General features: G+C 37.4%; 1 protein-coding gene across 4 annotated transcripts in view; it reads left to right on the forward strand.

Moving 5' to 3' along the window:
* INPP4B (inositol polyphosphate-4-phosphatase type II B) overlaps positions 1–18,942 on the forward strand; it is a 309,190-nt gene that overhangs the window by 242,621 nt on the left and 47,627 nt on the right. For 3 of the 4 annotated variants that reach the window (XM_030492258.2, XM_030492256.2, XM_030492259.1), the window contains exons 17-20: positions 4,608–4,752; positions 14,383–14,555; positions 15,570–15,693; positions 16,743–16,860. In XM_030492258.2, the coding sequence (XP_030348118.1) occupies positions 4,608–4,752; positions 14,383–14,555; positions 15,570–15,693; positions 16,743–16,860 (560 nt within the window). The remainder of the gene's footprint in view (positions 1–4,607; positions 4,753–14,382; positions 14,556–15,569; positions 15,694–16,742; positions 16,861–18,942) is intronic. The other variant, XM_030492257.2, reaches the window with a different exon arrangement.

Raw genomic sequence — 18,942 nt, forward strand, 5'->3', positions numbered from 1 at the left:
AGAGCTGTTTTCCCTTAGACCCTGTTCTTAGAGGATGTCTGAGATTGCATAGAAGAATTACACGTGGCTTTTAGATTTTAATGTTCTTAGCATATCTTCCAAAGATTTGTATTATTTATATGGCTGAGGTTTTGTAAATTAATTATTTTGGTGGATGTGTTCATAATAGATCTGCTGCTTTGTTACATGCACACTGAACTCAAGCTATTTTTATTCAGTTCAGGCTCATACTTTCAGTTCATTACTGTATTCTCATAAATGTAAAGGATGCCAGCATATTAATTGCTATTGTAAATTATTAATAACTTGCATGAGCTACAGAACTTGCACCTGAACTGTAATTTTTATCCATACCACAAATAAGGGAAGAAGAATAAATTTATTCTAGAGAAAGACAATTATCTCCAACCCCATGCATTAAGTAGTCATGAGATTTAAACAATAACTAACTCATTCTTTTATTTGTCTTCTGGTTTTAGAGCCTTGAATTAACTTTTTCATGTTTTCTCAACAACCCGATGGGCCAGAGTGGTGGTTCTTTCCTTGAAATGAAACCCAAAATGTTTGTTTTCAGCTGCTGAAACATTCAGAGAAATAAATATCACAATAGATTTGATAAAAGGGAGAAATTTTGCATTGGAAAAGTAGCATTTTTGTGCAAGCTGTATTTTAGTTTAGTACTGTCATTTAGCTTCTCTGTAGAGACACTAGCTTTACTGTATTTCATGATTAATTTTTTCAAAAATTTTGTATAGGCACATTAGTTCACAGTTTATCTATTTTTTTCTGCTGAATTAGTAAGATTACCTGCTTAATTAAATAGAAGGTATCCTAAAGTATTTTCTGAGTTAAACTGAGTCAGTTATTGTCAAGCTTGAGACAGTATAAACATTAGAGAAATCTGGGGTTTTTTTAAAATCTGAGAGATTAGGTTTCCATTATTTTTCAGTTCTTTCTGTCAGTCTAGGTAATGAATAATGCTAGTTGTAATGATCAACTTGTTATTAGCATGATGAAAAGATAAAGAATAAATGCATATAAAATATGAAAAAATGCTTATTCCACTCTCAAAGTCAACTATAAAGGGAAAAAACTTTGAGATACATTGCTCTGTATGCACAGTACTGTATCCTCCTTTGTTGTTTTGGTTTTTCCTCCACTATCACTAAGCACTAGAGTTCCATTTTACAGTTGGATTTTCAAGCATAGTTTTGTCTGAAACCTAAACCAGTGGCGTCCAACAACCCTTTAAGGTAACCCTGTTCCATCTACTTCCAATGACTGCATTACCTTACAAACCATCACAAAAGTGAATTCAAGGCAGTAGGTGAGATCTACCCCTTTCCCTGGCATCTAAATTTACCTGTAAAGAATAACTCCCAATTTCTTAACTGTGCAGGGTGTCATTTCGCTGAGTGATTGTTGTTTTCCAAAAAGCCTCCTTCTCAATAGCAATACTGTGTTGCACCTCTCTTCTTTGATACCAAGTACAAATATTCATCCCATAGTAACTGACAGTAGTACACATAGGCAATAGTAAAGCATTACTGTTGAAGGAAAAATATTTAACTTGAGAGTTTTAGATTGCCTGTGGGTAGATATTCTTTGCTCCTGCCAGCTGCTTCTGCTATCCTAGAACTTCCCTGCAGGAGGGAACAAAGCATGTTGTCACGTATAATACAAGAAGAGGTGGGCACATTGCCATTTGGAGCTGTTTCTGCTTTACATTTCTGACTGACTACTTAACGTGGTTAGAGCTACAAAGAACAGATAAAATGGTATTTTTAATAAGTGATGTTCAACTACTGACATGGTACTCAGACATAGGTCTGACTTACTGATCTCTGTGCGATATATTCTGTTCCAAAGCAGTGTCACGTTGCAGGAGGGAGGGCATTAATCATGCACATTAGTTAAGATATTTGCTTTATACAGGTTCATTTTTAAACATCCTAAGAAAAGTGCTCAGCTTTCTGTGATGACAAGGCCTGGCTTTTCGTGGGCATCATTCTGAGTATGCATTCGTGCATGGCTGGCCCTGCCACAGCAGAGGCAACAAGAGAAGTGCAACTTGTTGCTATCTCTAACTAGCAACACCCACCCACATGTGCTAGGACTCATTAAACTCCTAAATGGCTTCTGAAATTTGAAAGAAGTAAAAGATGTCAGTGTGTCATTGCCTTGTCCCAATGGGGTCAAGCCCTTTCCACCTTCCCTGTCATTGGCTTGACTTCTGATCTTAAAGAAGCAGTAAGGAAAAGGAGCAAGAGACCTTGTTTCTCTTGTTCTTTCACACCACGGTAGTAAACTGACCATCCAGTTAGATCCACAATAACTGGTGGGAAAATTGGTATCAGGAGGGAAGCATCGTGCTTAGGAATCTAGGGTCATAGTACTTCGGTGTATCGAGAAATAAGACTTATTTTCTTCTGATCACTCACATCACACAGAGGGTTTACAAGAATGTTTATTTGAGAGGCTGTGGGTGTTATTTTGCCCTTTAACGTGGGACATGCTGCAAAATGGTGGCCCATAAGGTAGTTCTTAAGCAGATTGAAAATACATGATTTACCAAGGTGAAAAGTAGGTGTACAATGTGCTTGGCTGCAGGAAAACATTATGGGAATACTATGGGATAGCAAAGAATGTGAAATGGATGGATTTCTGATTGCAGAGAATAATTGGGAGTCACTTGATTTTCACTGATTGGAGGCTGCATTTTTACTTGAGAATTGTTCTTACCAAACTACAAAATTTCAGCAGCATTCTTGGCAAAACATGGTCATCTTTGGTGCAAACAGAATAATGTCACAATGAACGGTAGACACATCTACTTTTTCTGTCTGCCTATAATGATGTCTTCTAATTCCAGGAACATCCAAGGTGGAGAAAAAGGGCTGTGGGACAGGCTCTTGCTCCCTCTGACATGCCCAATGTAAAAAAGCCAGATGTATGATAACAAGAGTGAGATTTCTGTCAACAGATGTTTATGAATTTTGCTTCTAAACCCTCAGGGGATGTTTATGTGAATATTGTATAGACATCATCTCAATGTTGGGCTAATAGGTGGCTTGAAAAGAGAAAAGCGTTCTTTCCAAAATGAAACAAGGGCTTATATTCATGTTGCTTGTGCAATAACTCCAGATGCTCATTAAGAGCTTAACACTCTGTGTTGGGATTAAACTCCCCCAGCAGACGAAAGAAAGGGAAATTATGTTGCTGCAGCAACACTGAGCAACTGTGTTGCTGTACAGATTCAGCAAATACAGCTCAACAGTCTGCAGGCCCATGTCATGTCCCTCAGGATCGGATGCATGCTTGTCGTGGCGTGTGCCCTCAAGTGGAGGGGACAGGGAAAGATCAGATTCCTGTAGTCAGGATAATGGCCTAAGAAATGTGGCATGTAATGAAAAATAAATCTTAGTTTAAATTTTTGCCTTAGTTCTAACTTTGCCTTCACTAAACTTGCAGGTGTTACCATTTCTACGGAACTACAGTATTTCTCAGGTTTCAGTTTTCTTTAACCTTCTTTCTTACTGTCTTTTGATCTCCCAAGTTTTTCGCCTCAAGGGCTATATATGTATAATGCTTGTGGCTATTATATCATAAAGTAGAAAGAAAACCAGTGATATTATCTTCCCATTTTTTAACCTTTAAGCAAACTGGTTGCTCTGCATTAGTTTCAGAATGACTCTGCATTAAAACATGTACATGGTGGGGTTTTTTGTGGGTTTATGTTCTGGGTTTAGTCTGATTGCTAGCCTTGTGTACAGCCTCATTTCTGTACAGCTTGGTTGTTTCCTTTTTCTTATTCAGCTCCATATAAGTAGGTGCAAGAGCTTCAATTTCTGCAGCATCCAGCACCTGAAGGACCCTTCCTGTATCTGTGTTCCATAACAGCTTTGTCTTTCACTCCGTATTATCTCTCTTGTTGTACAGAATTCTCTGTTGTACAGAATTTATTCCATCATTCTATTACGTGTGTAATTCTCATATTTATTATGAACTCAGTTAAGCATGATGGTTGCAGTTTGTGTGAGATGTGAAGAACGAATTTGAAATTGTGTTACCTAATAAACATGTCATGAAAGCAAGTTTCTAATTCTAGGCTTTTAATTTTACATTTGCTTTAACAGAGTAACTGATGTGATAAAATAGAGGGTATGTTAAATTATCAAAAAGAGATTGTCAAGTACTATGGCAAAACTGGCAGTTGCACAGGAGGTTTGATTTGGCAAGGCTTTGAATGTCTGCTCTCTTACTGTATTATTTCAAATAGACAAACTGCTCAGTTTGTTGTAATTGGACATGAAACCTTGCATGCGTTTTCATGTAGACTTTGAAGTACGTGTGTTTTAGTGTCTAAAAACCCCAAGGAGTTTCAGTTCAGTCATTTACACTGCAAGAAAAAAAATCCATGAAAAAGTATTAAGTTGGTAGTAGGCTAAAGAATGAGAAACATAGTAATATGCTGACACCTAGTACTTCTAGTAATACTTACAGTAATTTGCACGTCTCTGTCCCCAGTTTAAGGTGTTAATAAGAAGTTAGTATTGTCTCTGCTTTTAATTCTTCGGTAATGTGCAGTGATAATTGTGCTTTTTCAGGACAGGGTGTGGGCCAATGTGGGAAAGAGTTTAAACTGTGTTATTGCCATGGTGGACAGATTGCTTGAAAAAGACAACGTCAGCAACATTAAAGAGGGCGAAAATGATCCTTCAGCAGCAGATTGCAAGGTGTTGCATACAGGTGGTAAGCAAGCTTTTGGTTTTTTTAATCACTGACTAGAGTAAATAAACATGGAAAAAGTCACAGAAAAACAATAGAGAGAAGGGTCAATAGTATCTTTGATGAGAGTGCCAATAGCAAGGTTTTGCACAGTTGTAGCCTTGAAGGATGGAAAGCTATTTATCAAATTATAGCTCCATTGTGTGCTCAGACTCCTTGCTATGCTCATTTTTTTTGTGTGCTACGATGAAAACCTTTTGAAACAACAATGTTTTCCTTTGAAGGCCGATGTAGTTTAATTTATTTCAGATTTTACTTGAATATACCGTTTTAAGAAAAAAAATTGGAGCGTGTCTTACTTATAAGGAAAGGTGAACATTCCGTTTCAGCGTCATTCTCCTGTAAACCCTTCCACTTTTCTGAAGTGATATACTGATTTTTGTTTTCTGATTTGCTAAAATTCATTTTTCCCTGAATACAGGTGTCAGTCTGAGTCAATACTGAAGGCTAAGTAAAGTGATTGATGAGATGTGAAGAAAACTTTATCCACAGCAGGCCCTTGTCACCAAATCTTTTGGTCTTCTCTTACGGCTACATTCCTTATTGCTTTCTCTAAGCATAGATTAGATCTGATTCTGAAGTCCAGCAAGAGTTTCTGATGTGCAAGTGTGTTGGAAAAAATGAAACAGCTCCTTAGTGATAATGATGGGAGGAATATAAGGAAATTGTAACCAAACCTTCTGTCATCCTTCAGTTACAAAAACCCCAAGCAAACAAAAAACCTCCACAAAACAACAAAAATGCCACAACCACTTTATTTTATGGAGCTTCAGATTTCCCCCTCCTTCCCCAGTCTGAAAAAAGTAATGATTTAGTATAATTCTTTCTGGATGCTTTTTGACATGCTTAGCAACATGAATGTTTGCAGATTTTCCTTCATTCTCTTCAACCCCCTGAACATGTCCTCTGTTGTTCTTGTGTAATCCATGAAATGTACATGAGCAGTCCATTACGGTTATAAAAAACATGCTCTTAGCTTTGATTCAGGCTCACACCCTACCCGGGCAAATGAAATATTGGTTAGAGCTTTTAGCTCACAAAGCCAAAACCCCTTAAAAGTTACTTCCCTTTAGGTACTATAATAAGCAGTCATCAAATAGAATGAAAAGTACCTCTTGCTAAGGAATAATGGTTTGAAAATTGTAGATGCGTTTCATTCACCTGAGCTGTCTTCTGAAGCTGACAGGCCGAGGACCCAAAAAATACCAAGATGTTACTATGGCACTGGAATAAATCATTCTTTTTCCCCCCTCGTTTCAGGGCCTTCCCTATTTCTCTTGAATCAGTATAAGTTTCCTTCTTTGAGAGCATAATCAGTGCTTCTGATGAGTTGTGCTGAGTGTTCTGCAACATGGAAACTGCAGATTTGTGGCACAGATCACATTGCTTTCATGCTCACCTTTATGAGAAAGACACAATTTCCCAATGATATTTTCATGAGAGCATCTTGCAGTGCATTTGACAGTTTATAGGACTTTCAGGGTCGTTTAGAAATGGAGATGTTTTAAAATTGCTTTCTTTTATAGGACTAATTTAAAAGATGGAGCTTTCTGAAGAACCATCCAGGTTTTTGGCACACACTATCCAAAGTTGGTTGCCTACTGGTTTTCAAAACTGTTGCCTTTGGTGTCAGAATTTTTCATGCTTGACTTCTCTATAAGAGTGTGGGTTTATACGGGGTTTTTTTAATCTGCATCCCTTCTCTGAAGTTTGATGTGAAGCCTTAAAGATTCACCATGAAGCACCTACATAGAGGTTATGATTCTAAGTTTAGGGTTATAAATTGTGCCTTAATTCTGCTCCCTTTTATATCTGAAGCCTCGTTTGTACGGGCTCATAACTTTTTCCTAGATATAAAGTCATACCATGTTTACACCCAGAGATATATTTCTAAAATTAGAATTTTATGCTACATACAGTTCGCAAACATTACATATGTGAAAAGCTTGTTGTATCTTGCAATTATATCATAATTTGAGCATAATGTATTTCATCAACACTGCAAATGTATGGGCACAGATAGATCTTTGAGTCTGAAACTGCTTCAGTGCTGGACTTGATCTGAAGAAACGTTGTGCTGATGTTTGTAAGAAAAATGGGAAATACTCAGGGTTTGATCAAAACAATGAAAAGTACACCATAAATATGGGATGAAATATTTGCTTATATTAGTGAACCCGACTGTTTTAATACTTTTTTTCCTAGCATATAACAATGATAAAGATGAAAAAGACTGCACGCATGTTCATTTTAGATGATAGAAGATGTTATGAGAATAACTTGATGCAATAGCATATTCCTATAACAATAGATGTTGTCATATATTCAGAGCTTCCTAAGATAGGTTTATATTTGCAATCTCAGTGTTGACATCATGTGATCTTACTCTCCCCCCCCCTCCCCCCCCCCAATATGCTTATATTTATTGTGTGGAGTCTTTGTCATCAGAAATATCAGTGGCACTTTTTTCTAGTGCTTACCTTTCAACATGAATTTTACCTTCCTCAGCCTAACTTTTCATGCAGTCTGACCTTTGAGTGTATTCTTAAGAGTGAATTTGAGTTATCAGTTACCAAGGTAACATGCTATGGTTTCATCAGTTGCAGGATTATGATTTCTCTGCAGGATAAATCAAGAAGAGTAGATGGATTTTAAAGGAGAGGGAGGATTTTTACTGTTGTAACTCCAGGGCGGTTTGCCTTCGAGAACTACTTGACAACATTAAATCCTTTTTATTTTTGCCTTTTCTTTTTCCATGAGAGTCAGAATGTGAAAGCCTGTCCTGCAGCATTAGAGGTGCCAGTGAAACATGGTAGTTTGCTCTTATGCTTACACAGCCCCCAGCAGATCTCCATGTGTAGCTGTGCTGCTGAAAGAGTCTGTTGGTTCCATCTGCCTCCTTGTACCACACCATCAGAATGATCACCAAGCCATTCCTCCACTGGCTCTGTGCGAGTACTCCCTACTTTTTCTACATGCAAAATCCACCACATGATCTCAGGCAATTTAAGCTGGCAGTGCGATTGTGCCTGGATTTTGCCTTAAGTGAATTACAGAATCATAAACTATGTTGCTGGGCAAATGAATGGGCCAGTGGTAACCTTCAGCAGGGGTAGCAAAGAGCACCTGGGGAGCGGTGCCATATTTCCTAGCTGGAATGAAGGGAAACGTCTGTTCATAGCCACATTGCTGCAGGCATATGTGGGTTAATTTTTATTGAATAATCTGATGCCTGGCGGGGACTCTGTAAGTCTAGATTCAACCTTTCTGTCTTTCAGTGCATCCCTCCTAATGCAATACTGATAGAAAGGTGAAATAAAGCTGTGTTCTGGTTTTGTTTGCATCTTCAGAAGAAGAGCTTTTATTTTAAGTTACCATTTAGTCAGGAAGATGAAAAATTCTTCCTTGGTCTGTGTTCGCTTGAGTAGCAGATATTTGTTTTGAGGAAACAAAAACACTTCTGAAAAACTTTCTCTTCCCTTCATTTTCCTCACATTTTTCTTCCGTGTTCTCTTAGGCTTGCCTTTACTTCAGCTCTATTTCTGTGCTTTTTTTTCTTTTTCCTCACACTTTTGTATCATCCTTCTCTTTCTGGTAGGGTCCTTACCTGGGCTATATGTAGCCCAGCATATAATTCCAGTGCTTTCTCTAAGTAATTTGGCTAATAAAGGAAGCTTAAAAATGTGTAAGGGAAAGGAATACTATTTAACTGAATCAACAAATTAATTTTTAAACAAGACATCAGAATATTTAGTTGCACAACACTTCTAGAGCAAGGTTTATCCATTACTCCTATGTAATGAGTATTTTAGATTTCCTTAGCTTAACGTCTGTTATTGCCGTTGCTGCCTTTTTCTGTTTTTCTTGTGACTAAAGCTGCTGGCACACTTGTATATGTAGGATTAGATGGTTTCCATTTTCACTATTAATCCATGTGACAGTATAGCAAATCTCAGATGATTGCAGTGGAATAATAAATACCCAAGATTTCAAGATTGTTCTTCTGGGCACCCAAACTGTGCAAAGTAACTGCTGTTAGAAATACCAGGAAGACTTTGCAGGTTTTTGCAAGTTTTTGGTGTTCCTGTGAGAAATGCCACAGAGTTATGAGCATAAAACCTCATCCTTTCTTCAAAGAGCTTAGCCCTCATACTAGAGTTAAACTGAGCTCCAAGAGCTGAGTGGCAAGATGGAGTAGGAAGCTGACCTTTTTGTGCTGCAAAGTTGAATACTTGAACTCTACTAAGTCAGTTTTTAAGCCTCTATTAAGAAAGAAAATAAAGGAAATCGGAAGGATGTTCCTGTCCTAGGTGAGTAAATTCAGACTGTGGGTTTACATTACCTGGTTTGAAGGGTTTACTGCTGTTTTATGCTGGTTGGTTTGTTTTGCTTGACTTTTTCCATACGGCAGATTTTGCCTAACATTTGATCTATGATGTCAAGACAACTCATTTACATTCTTTGACCTCTATAATTTCAATCCTATTGTGGATTAATTGTATGGCCAGGTAATAAGGGAGTAAGCGATCAGCTACAGTGAAAAGTTAAGTCGTGGGTAGCTGCTGTTACATTCATTACCATATGTCTGGGCAGCCCTCTGTTTGTTATGCTTTCTTCTGCTTTTAATTCTATGTTTAGTTTTTAACTTCGTATCATTTATATTTTGAGGTGACTTGAATCCATCGAAAATGTCCACTGATTCTTAAGTGGTGCAGACAGCAGTGGCAGAATTGGCTTTTTTCTCTGTTGCCAGGGCAAAAGGAGGTACAAGTCCAATTCCAAAGCCTCAGAGCTTTTCCTGTTTTATTACCAGCACATTTCAATAAGCACTTCAATGGGTCTGACTTTGAACAGAGCAGAAGCTTGCTTTTCTGCCAAACTTTATCAAATTTAACATGCAGTTTGACATATTGCAGCTTGAATATTAGCACATAGAAATGACTGGCTGGGTGCTAAACAGGTCATTTGCCTGTACAGGCATGCTGATTAAGAGAACATAGGACTGATGGGCGTTTTCCAGCAACCAAAGGGCAAATCCTGTCATAAACTGAACTTCCACAGCTCTCTGTTAGCAATGGAAGTAGAGTATTACTAGTGCTTTGTTGCACATATTCTTATGTTTTAATCTTACACTAACTGCATAGTGGTGATACCACTTTTAATTTCATCCTTCCATTTTCCATTTTAATGTGTTTGGCTTTTATGCCTTTAGTTTCCTTTCCAATGGCTGATTAGAACAATTTTTGAATTGAGTTTCCTTGCTTCATCAATAGACCTTGGCTCTTGTTTGGATATTCCAAACAGGACATAGAATCAGTAAGGTTGGAAAAGACCTGTAAGTTCATCAAGTCCAACTGTTACCTCAGGACTACCAAGTGAATCACTAACATGCTGCCCTTGTCATTTTAGCAACCTGACAGTTGTCCTTATTCCTTCTGTTCTTGCTCCTGATGTCTTTTTTGAGATGTTTATTCATTCGTTTAACTCTTCAGTCTTTTTCAAAGGATTTTCCATGGTGTTGAGGATGCAAATCTTGTGATTTGTCACCTGAAGTGTCAATATATGAGTCCTTGAATGTGTTGAACACGAAAGTGATTCTACAAAGCTAGCATCAGTCTCTGCTGGAGCAGAGGTCCTGCGCCATAATTAGCCCCCTATACCTTCTTTACAGCAACAACTGATTCTGAGCTGACTGCCAGTTTTCTCATGAAGTAGGAGTAGTAGGGCGTCTTGCATCTCTCTCCAAACTCAGATGTATAAGCAGTAGCTTGTAACCAAACAGTATCCTCACATGTCAACAATGTTGTAGCAAGTTAGGTCTAAACCTGATTATAGACCAGGGGTTTAAAGCTCCCTTTACAAATAATAGCTCTTTATTAATTTTATTGGTATTCCATATTTATGCCTTGCATACAAGACAATATTTTCTGAATTCTACTGAATTTTCTTGTAAGCTTCAAAATACAGTATTTTTTGTTTCATAAGCTCCAGTTTCACAGTGCTTCTCAGTTTCAAGGAGCAACTTAAGAGCGGTTGTTCTTGCTATTAAGCAAGTACTTCTGATGAATATTTGGAGCTCTGTGCATTGTTAATGAATGACCCTGATTTATATTCTTGCTAAAGTATTTGCAACAGGATATTCTGCATAACAAGTGACGTATGGTTGATTTCTAACAGACCAAAGATTGAGCAGCTATATAGATTTCTCTTTAGAGTTGTCCTTTCTAAGATCCTGGTCTCAGCATATGCCTCTTATTTTGAGTGTAGCACACAAAACTTGCTTTAAAATAAATAGATAGACATGGGAATATACTAGTCCACGCATAAATATTCTGTTTTCAAGAAACAATGCAATCCCTCTCTTAGATTTACTAACTAGCTCCACCTTCTGGGGATTGGACATCCTTACTAATTTTGAGCAAGGATTTTCAGTGTGAGTAAGGAGTAGGATGATAGCTACGGATAACTTAATCACAAGAGGCTTTAGTCCTATCTTCTTTCCTTTTGGCAACTACAATTCTATTTATATTCTGTAATAAAGTAATTTATCTTTCCTCAGTCATTAGGGTAATGTTTCCAACAAACTTTCAATTTTTATTGTTTTCTACAAAACAAAATGTATATGTAAGTAAAGCTCTGCATTCTTTGGGACATTAAATACTCAGTAGGATTTATTTTTAATATATATAGCACGAATGCCCTTCAATGAAAAAATGGCCTTGAGAATTTCAAATCTTTGGATTCCTTCTTAATGCAACTATTACTGACAAAAATTACTTAGTAAGTTAGTATTCCAAACACGTAATTTCCTCCAAAACAGCCTTGTGAGAAAATGATCTTGAAGGTACTGAAAGGTATGTGCAAAATAATTTGGAAAATCATAATAGAAGGTGGTTATCAGTTGTTTACTGCCAACCTGGAGGGCTGTAAGAGGTAGAATCCACTTACATTTGTTCTGGGTCCAGTATTATTCAATATTTTCATTACTGACTTAGCTTATGAAATATGAATGATGCTTATAAAATTTGCAGATGCTTAAGCCTGGGAGAGGCTTTAAGCACCATGGGAGCAGGATTAGAATGGATCTTGATGAAATGGAGCACTGAAATATTAGGATGCAGCTCAGTAAGGGCAAGTACAAAGTTATGTTCATAAAGCAGCAGAAATACAGTGCGGATTGACTGGTTAAGTTTGGTAGCTCAGTAGAGTCAGATCTAAGTATTATATGACCAGTATGTGACCCCCTCTTTTATGAAAAAGAGTGTCAGTAAAGCTTTTTAGCCCTATCCACATAATCTGAAATTGTAATAGCAGGTTCACAAAGTGTGGCAAGTTCGGGAAGTTCAGCTTTTTCTCTCTTGCCCTGGCTGTCAGTGTACTTGCAAGATCCTTGGCTATGTCTGTATGCAGCTCTGCTTTCCCATGAAAGTAGAGCAGATGTCTATTTAGCAAATACCTTTAGGTCTACTTTAAAGTGGCCGGGTATGATTATTTGCGCAAGTTGGAAGCAGGCAAGAAATTCTGTTTTAATTGTATACAGCCCTGTTCATGGGTTCAGTAGGCATTGCATCTTTTGAGCTTGTTCTGCTGCAGTTGCTTTCCTTGGAATTTATTCATTGATTAATTTAATAAATTGCTATAATTTAAGACCCAAAAGGAAAGTTTAAATTGTCTGGTCTGTCTAGTCTGGCTTCCAGTATGTCACACCTTGTTGTTTACCTTATTTCTAAAATTGACTGTGTCTCACAGCAGCCTCTGGCCTGTGGTTGTTCTTTTGCTTTTATTCCCTAGAATAAACATCCCTGTTAGTACTTGTTATTTTCTTCTTATGAAGAGGGGACATCAAGTTGCTGCTCAGCCTTTTTGATAGGCTTAAGGAGATTAAACTACTCTAAATCTTGCAAGCTCTCAATTTTTTTTTCAGCAGTCTCCTTAAAATGTATACACCAGATCTTGGCACATGGTGTATCAGTGCTCTCTTAGACAATGGCATGTATAAAATCACCTCTTTTTGCTGGAGCATGAAACGGGGATGGCTTATGTTCTGTTTTGTTCACAGTGGCTCTGACTTCAGAACTGCTGTTTTCCAGGGAATGGTTCTTCAGTCTGTATTACTCACAGTTAGATATGTGTGACTGTTAGAATACACGTTGCCTGATCACAAAGACATTATTTGCAAAGGAACTTGAGTTGTTCTCTGTGACTGCTTTGTCTTTGTTCCTATTTCCTCATTCCTGCACCTTATTTTTATTTTTGGCAGTTTCTCCCAGCTTTCGAAGTTCTATCTAGTTTTCTTGGCTACAGTTGTATTAATTTACATACTTTTCTGGAGCATAGCCAGATTGACTTTGCAACAGGCAGCTATGTCTTCCTGTCTAAAGAACTTCTCCAGAGCTAATGAGTATTCCATTGGCCTGACTCAGAAGGTTACCTGAAACAACGTGCTGTTATCTTCCATCTAATTACAATTTAAATGGAACAGATTTTAATTATCATTGATTCTTAATTACACTAATCTACAGAAAATATGAGTAAGTGATGGACTGTGTTAAGTCAGTAACACGCCCTTTTTTTATATAGATTCTTCTGCAGTGTTGATTTTTATTATAAACTGTAACAATGAAACTGAGATGCAGATTCTGAAGGAGGGTGATTTACTATTATTATTGGGTTTTTTGTTATTATTATTATTATTGTTATTATTTTATCAGCTTGGAGAGACAGGCAAAACCATGTGCAACTACAATGCAGGTATGGGTTTGTTTAGTCCTGAAAAATTCAGGAACAGCTTGGGAATTAGGCAAGTTGGAGTAAGCTGCTCTGATTTTCCTCCGTTCCTAGATATCACTTCATTACATTTGTAATTTATTAAGGAGTCCTGTTTTTCAAGCATTTTCACTGGCTTGTGTTTGCTGATATTCCTAGCATGTATTTTAATAGAGCAAAACGTATTAGGAAAGTCCTAAATCTCTTTACTTGAAGTACCTAAAAAAAATGAGTTCAGTATCTCTAAATATTTAAAGAGAACAATATAGAGACAAGCTAAAAAGAAAAGGAATGTGACCTGAAGGTTAGTATTTTTTCCAGCCTGTATATTACACAGATAATATCCTTCCAGATATCTATTTATTCTTCTCTTTTGCTTTCCAGCACTCACTTTTTCTTAATTATAGTCTCTTTCCTCTGTTTTTTGGTGATACTTCATTTGTTTAGATAACAAGTTGTTGGAGCTGGAAAGAACAGAACTTCATCTCCACTGTATTCACCTTGTGCTAAATGAATTTTCATGTGTATCCCTGTATGGCACTTCAATGCAAGTTTTACAGAGAGGTTAGGTCTGTTAAAAAGTCATTGTTTCAAGATGTAGTTGGATTCAGGCCAAGGATTTAGTCCCAGTCCTAGTGGTATGCTGGAGTCCTACCTCTAAGCATATTCTTTGGTGGTGTTTGCTGTACTGCAGCGGTTAGGATAGAGCTGCAGAGTTGTTTTAAAATGTAGGGCAATCTGTGCAGCCACTGCAGTCCTCTTTCCTTTCTAAAAAGGATTTTCATTGCAAGTTTTCTGTTGTGGAACGAATGTTCTGTCTTGTTCTAGGTGACTGGTATGAGCAGCTTTATCCCCTGGTGATTACACTGAAGGACTGCATGGGAGAAGTGGTGACCAGGGCAAAGCAATCGATGGCGTTCGTTCTGCTCCAGGAACTTGCCTGTGGTTTGCCACAGTGTTTGATGCTGACCCTAAGAAGAGACATCGTCTTTAGTCAAGCAGTAGGTTGTCTTGTGTCACTTATCTCCTACTGCTGCTATAATTAAGCATTTTGTTCATGCCAGTGTTTGTGGTTCTCTTTATTTCGTTGCCTTTTTTTTTTTTTCCTCTTCGCAATTTAACACAACTTTTTTTTTCATATATTTGCCATTACATCCACTTAAATATGTTATAATGTGATAGGGAAAATAATAGTAGATGGAAATCCATAGTAGCTGTATCACTGAGTTCGAGAAGGTCTGCAATGGACTGGAAAAGGTTACCCAGTCCCCTTTTTGCACAAAGAAGGATCCATAAAGTTACTTTTAGTCTTCCTAGATTAAATGCCAGTATCCTCACCTGTAGGTGAAATTCTCAAGTCTAGCCTGGAATATTTCTTGCTGCTGTTCAAGCTAGGTATTTTTTTCCCTCAGTCACCTTGGAAATGAAGAGCAGATTATCTGTTATCAGATTGTAGCACTATTTTATGTGTTTGAAGACTATGTCTCTTCTCAGACTTGTCTTCTTTTGGTAAATAACTGAAGTGCTTTCGATCTTCTGTAGATCATATTTTCCAGGCAGATTTTTCTCTGAATGATTCATCTAATTTCTCTCTTAAGTTATATGTTTTTCATAACATAATTAAAGAGTTAGAGTGCAACTGCCAAGGAGATTCACTTGCATTAGGTGCCTAACTGCTTTCAAATCCATCATAATTCACAGCCTTATGTGTTTACAGCCTGCCAGCGGAGGTTCTGCTCTCACTTATGTCAGTGTAAATAGCACACAACCCCACAAAATAAATGAAGCTTATCTAATGTAAAATAAGGGAGTATTTCACTGCTTTTTACACCAAAAAATGCCTCAGTAATATATTAATAGGAAATTATGTATGTAGTCACTGAACAGAAATATCTATGCTGTTTTCCTCAAATGTCTAACTACTACTTCTGTTGCGTATAATGATAGCAAGCCTCATTTCAACTATGTTAGAACAGTACATCTGTTAATTTCATATGTTTTCACTGTCTTTATAGCTCGCTGGATTGGTCTGTGGGTTTATAATCAAACTGCACACAGGTTTACATGATCAAGGATTTTTACAACAGCTTCATACTGTTGGATTGCTTGTGCAATATGAAGGACTCCTTAGTACGTATAGTAAGTATTGTTCTTGGACAAAGTTTCTTATGTATTCAGACCAGAAGTTTACCCAGGAGGTTCTTATTTTAACCTCTGTTCTGCTTCCAGTAATTTGGCTTATGAATCAACAAACACTATCCTTAGGAGACAGTAGGCTTCCATATAATAGCACAGTTGAAGTCATTGATACTGTGCTGTCAATTCTGCATCACAAATTACTCATTCATTTTATTCTCAATTCCTCCGGGAACACTAGCTGCTAATTAATCCATGCAGAGTGCTGAACGACATCATCTTAAATACAGGAGACTCCTTCCTCAGTACAGCTAGTGGAACTTTCGGCTTTAATAAAAACTGTCTCCATTTCTATAGGCGTTTGACCTAAGCCGGTTTACAAAGCTAATCCAAATAGCAGATGTGAACAGTTACTGGCTCTTATCAGCCTCTGCCCTGACCACACCAGTATTGGTGATGTGAAGATAGCTTCAAAACTTGTTAATTCCTAGCTTGTTATAGATGCCATCATTTGATACTTATTAAAAAGAATATTTGGAGGGAGAAACTGCCTTATGTTTCAAAATGCTTTGATCTGGCTGTATTGGATCCTTCCCCAAATTAGAGATTTTGACCAAAGTAAGGATTTAGCATTTATGCAGCTCTTTAGTGCACAGGCAATTGCAGATCCTCACTTGGAGATTGCTATCAGGCTCCCTTTTGCATGATGCTTGTTGTTATTCTCAAAACCTTTGTCCTCCATCAGCAGGACGGTCTTTAAAAACACTTTCAGAATAGACAAAAAAGGCTTTTCTGAGGTTATTCTATGCACATACAGAGCAGCCTGATTTTCAGAGGTACTTAATACTCATAGGTATCATTTAGGCCACAGAGAATTGTCAGCAGTTCTAAAAATCAGTCTGCTTTTATGTAGGTTACTTTAATGTAGATTTAGGACTGTGATTTTTTAGAAGCACAGACTGGAAAATATAATCACTGTATTGCGTTACTATAACCTATTCAGTGACTGATCTGTCTACTCTGTTAATAACCTCTGTAATCTTTCCATATAGGTGAAGAAGCAGGGATGCTGGAAGACATGGCTGTGGGAATTTCAGATTTGCAGAAAGTAATGTTTAAAGTCATCGAAGCCAAATCAGAAGATTTTTTGCCTATCATAACTGGAAGGCGGTAAGAACTTTGTTTCCTGGAGCCCATGGCATGTATTTTAATCTGTAGCACATGAAAAGCCCAGATAGCGGTTTTCTTGTTGCTGAATTCTATTACATGGAAAGTGCAGTAGTTTTACTTTTCATCAGGTGTGTGGAGATGTAATGAGGTAGTAGAGATTTGTAAAGCTAGCAGTAATATGGGCTCTGGGTTACTTTCCTGATGAAGAACTAAAAGTTCCAATTATTAAAACAAATTAATCAAAACAGTATCTGGGTTATGCAGAGTTTCTGTTGTGTTTTTCATACTGAATCAAAAGAGAGGTGTCAAGGTCAGTATTTACAGAAGTGGCCTCTAACTGAAGAAACCTTGGGTTTGATGTTTACAGAACTTGTATTCCAGTGGGACAAATGAAACTGCATTTCAAAGAGTTAGGCCTTCATTATCTTAAAACGGAAACTGAAAAACTCAGGTGCCAAAACCTACTGGTCACCTCTGAAACAAGAAACCTATCTTGGTTGCTGAAGATCACACAGGACACACGCAACCTCAGAAATCCTTGCGCAAAGCCACTGATACATTATGCATCTCTCATAAGCGCTGCTGAATATCAGGACATAAACTGGTATACTTCATTAATTATGGCTATGAGAGGGTTAATAAGATTGTTACACAGGAGGAATGTGGGTTTTATTTTCATTATAATTCTAGTCTGAAGCTCTGAATGTTTTTACTTTGCAGAAATCACTTCCTTAGTAGTATCATTATTCTTAAGATGACTGTAAATTGAATTCAGCTAAAAGCAGCAACTTTTAGAAAAGATGTGTTTCCTCTGAAGGGGGTTTTCACCACTGATTTACTTAATTATCCTGGATAATTCACTCTCATTCTATGGGCCTTCTGAGAAAGGATTGATATAAATAGCAGGAAGGCCGGAGTATGATAGGCAACGCATTGGGAATAATTAAGAATAATTATGGTGTGTAGATAAAACATAAGAAATACATCCTTTGCAAATCACAGCAGTCAAAAAGCTTGAAAAATCCAGCAGCTACATTTAGTGGCTTGCTGCCATTACTGCGGTACACTGAACTGACACGCTAGGAGGTCCTGGACTGAAAAGAGACTTGAGCTTTGAGCTGCCTCAGGCATTCTGGATTGATGGAGTAGTCAGTCTTTAGGAAGAAGAGTTACTGCCTGTGATTGCTGAACTGTACTTACTGGCAGGTATTCACTGGATGGAATTGGTATCAGGGAGAAAAATATTAAAATCTTAAAAGCTTACGTGTAGGAGCCCCATTCTTGTGAGAGTTGTGATGAGACAGCTCCTATCACACAGCATTGGAAGTCAAGCATAAAAAGAGAAGACAGTGGAAAACCTAGTTATTTCTAATTAATGTGTAAAATCATTTGGCTTGTTATATGGTCTGGCTCAATAAAATGAGGCTGAAAGACTCTAGAAATGCAAGACAGAAAATTAAGCTACAAATTCTTATCTTGCAGAGTCAGAGTATTCACTGGTAATTGTTTTTCTCGGGAAGGGCTTAAGACTGAGATTCTGTGTACACAAACAAATCAATCCAAAGAGCTGTGGCATTGATTAGCAGTGTACTAACCTGCTGATGTGGGTGACTGGCTCTGGCCATCCAGGAAAAGTGAAGTTTAGTTCAGGTGCTCAGGTTCTTTTATTATTATAGGCACTATATTGTAGTATTTTATTATAGTTACATTCTATCAAAGATTTTTATAAAAGTATTTGTGCACATGAACTTTGAGGCGCTGCAGGGTTTGGTACCATTGTTTTCATTGAAGCCCACTATCAGACTAGCACTTACAGCCAGATTGGAGTGATCTTAAAAAGTCATCACTTAGTTAAAAGAAGAGCTGGGTAAAGCACTTCCCAGCTGAGGTGCTGTGACTGACCGTGTGTGCATTGTTTTTTCTGTTGCAAAGCAAAGGTGCATATAAGTGACTTGATATGGAATGATAACAAATATTAGAGAATAAGGCAAATAAAGTCAAAGAAAGGGATATTAAACAGTCCTGTTTTAGTGAAATCATATACATTTAAATGTATAATGCCTATATTTATACAATTCATTC

The sequence above is a fragment of the Strigops habroptila genome, chromosome 7 (assembly GCF_004027225.2).
Source record: "Strigops habroptila isolate Jane chromosome 7, bStrHab1.2.pri, whole genome shotgun sequence".
Taxonomy (NCBI): domain Eukaryota; kingdom Metazoa; phylum Chordata; class Aves; order Psittaciformes; family Psittacidae; genus Strigops; species Strigops habroptila.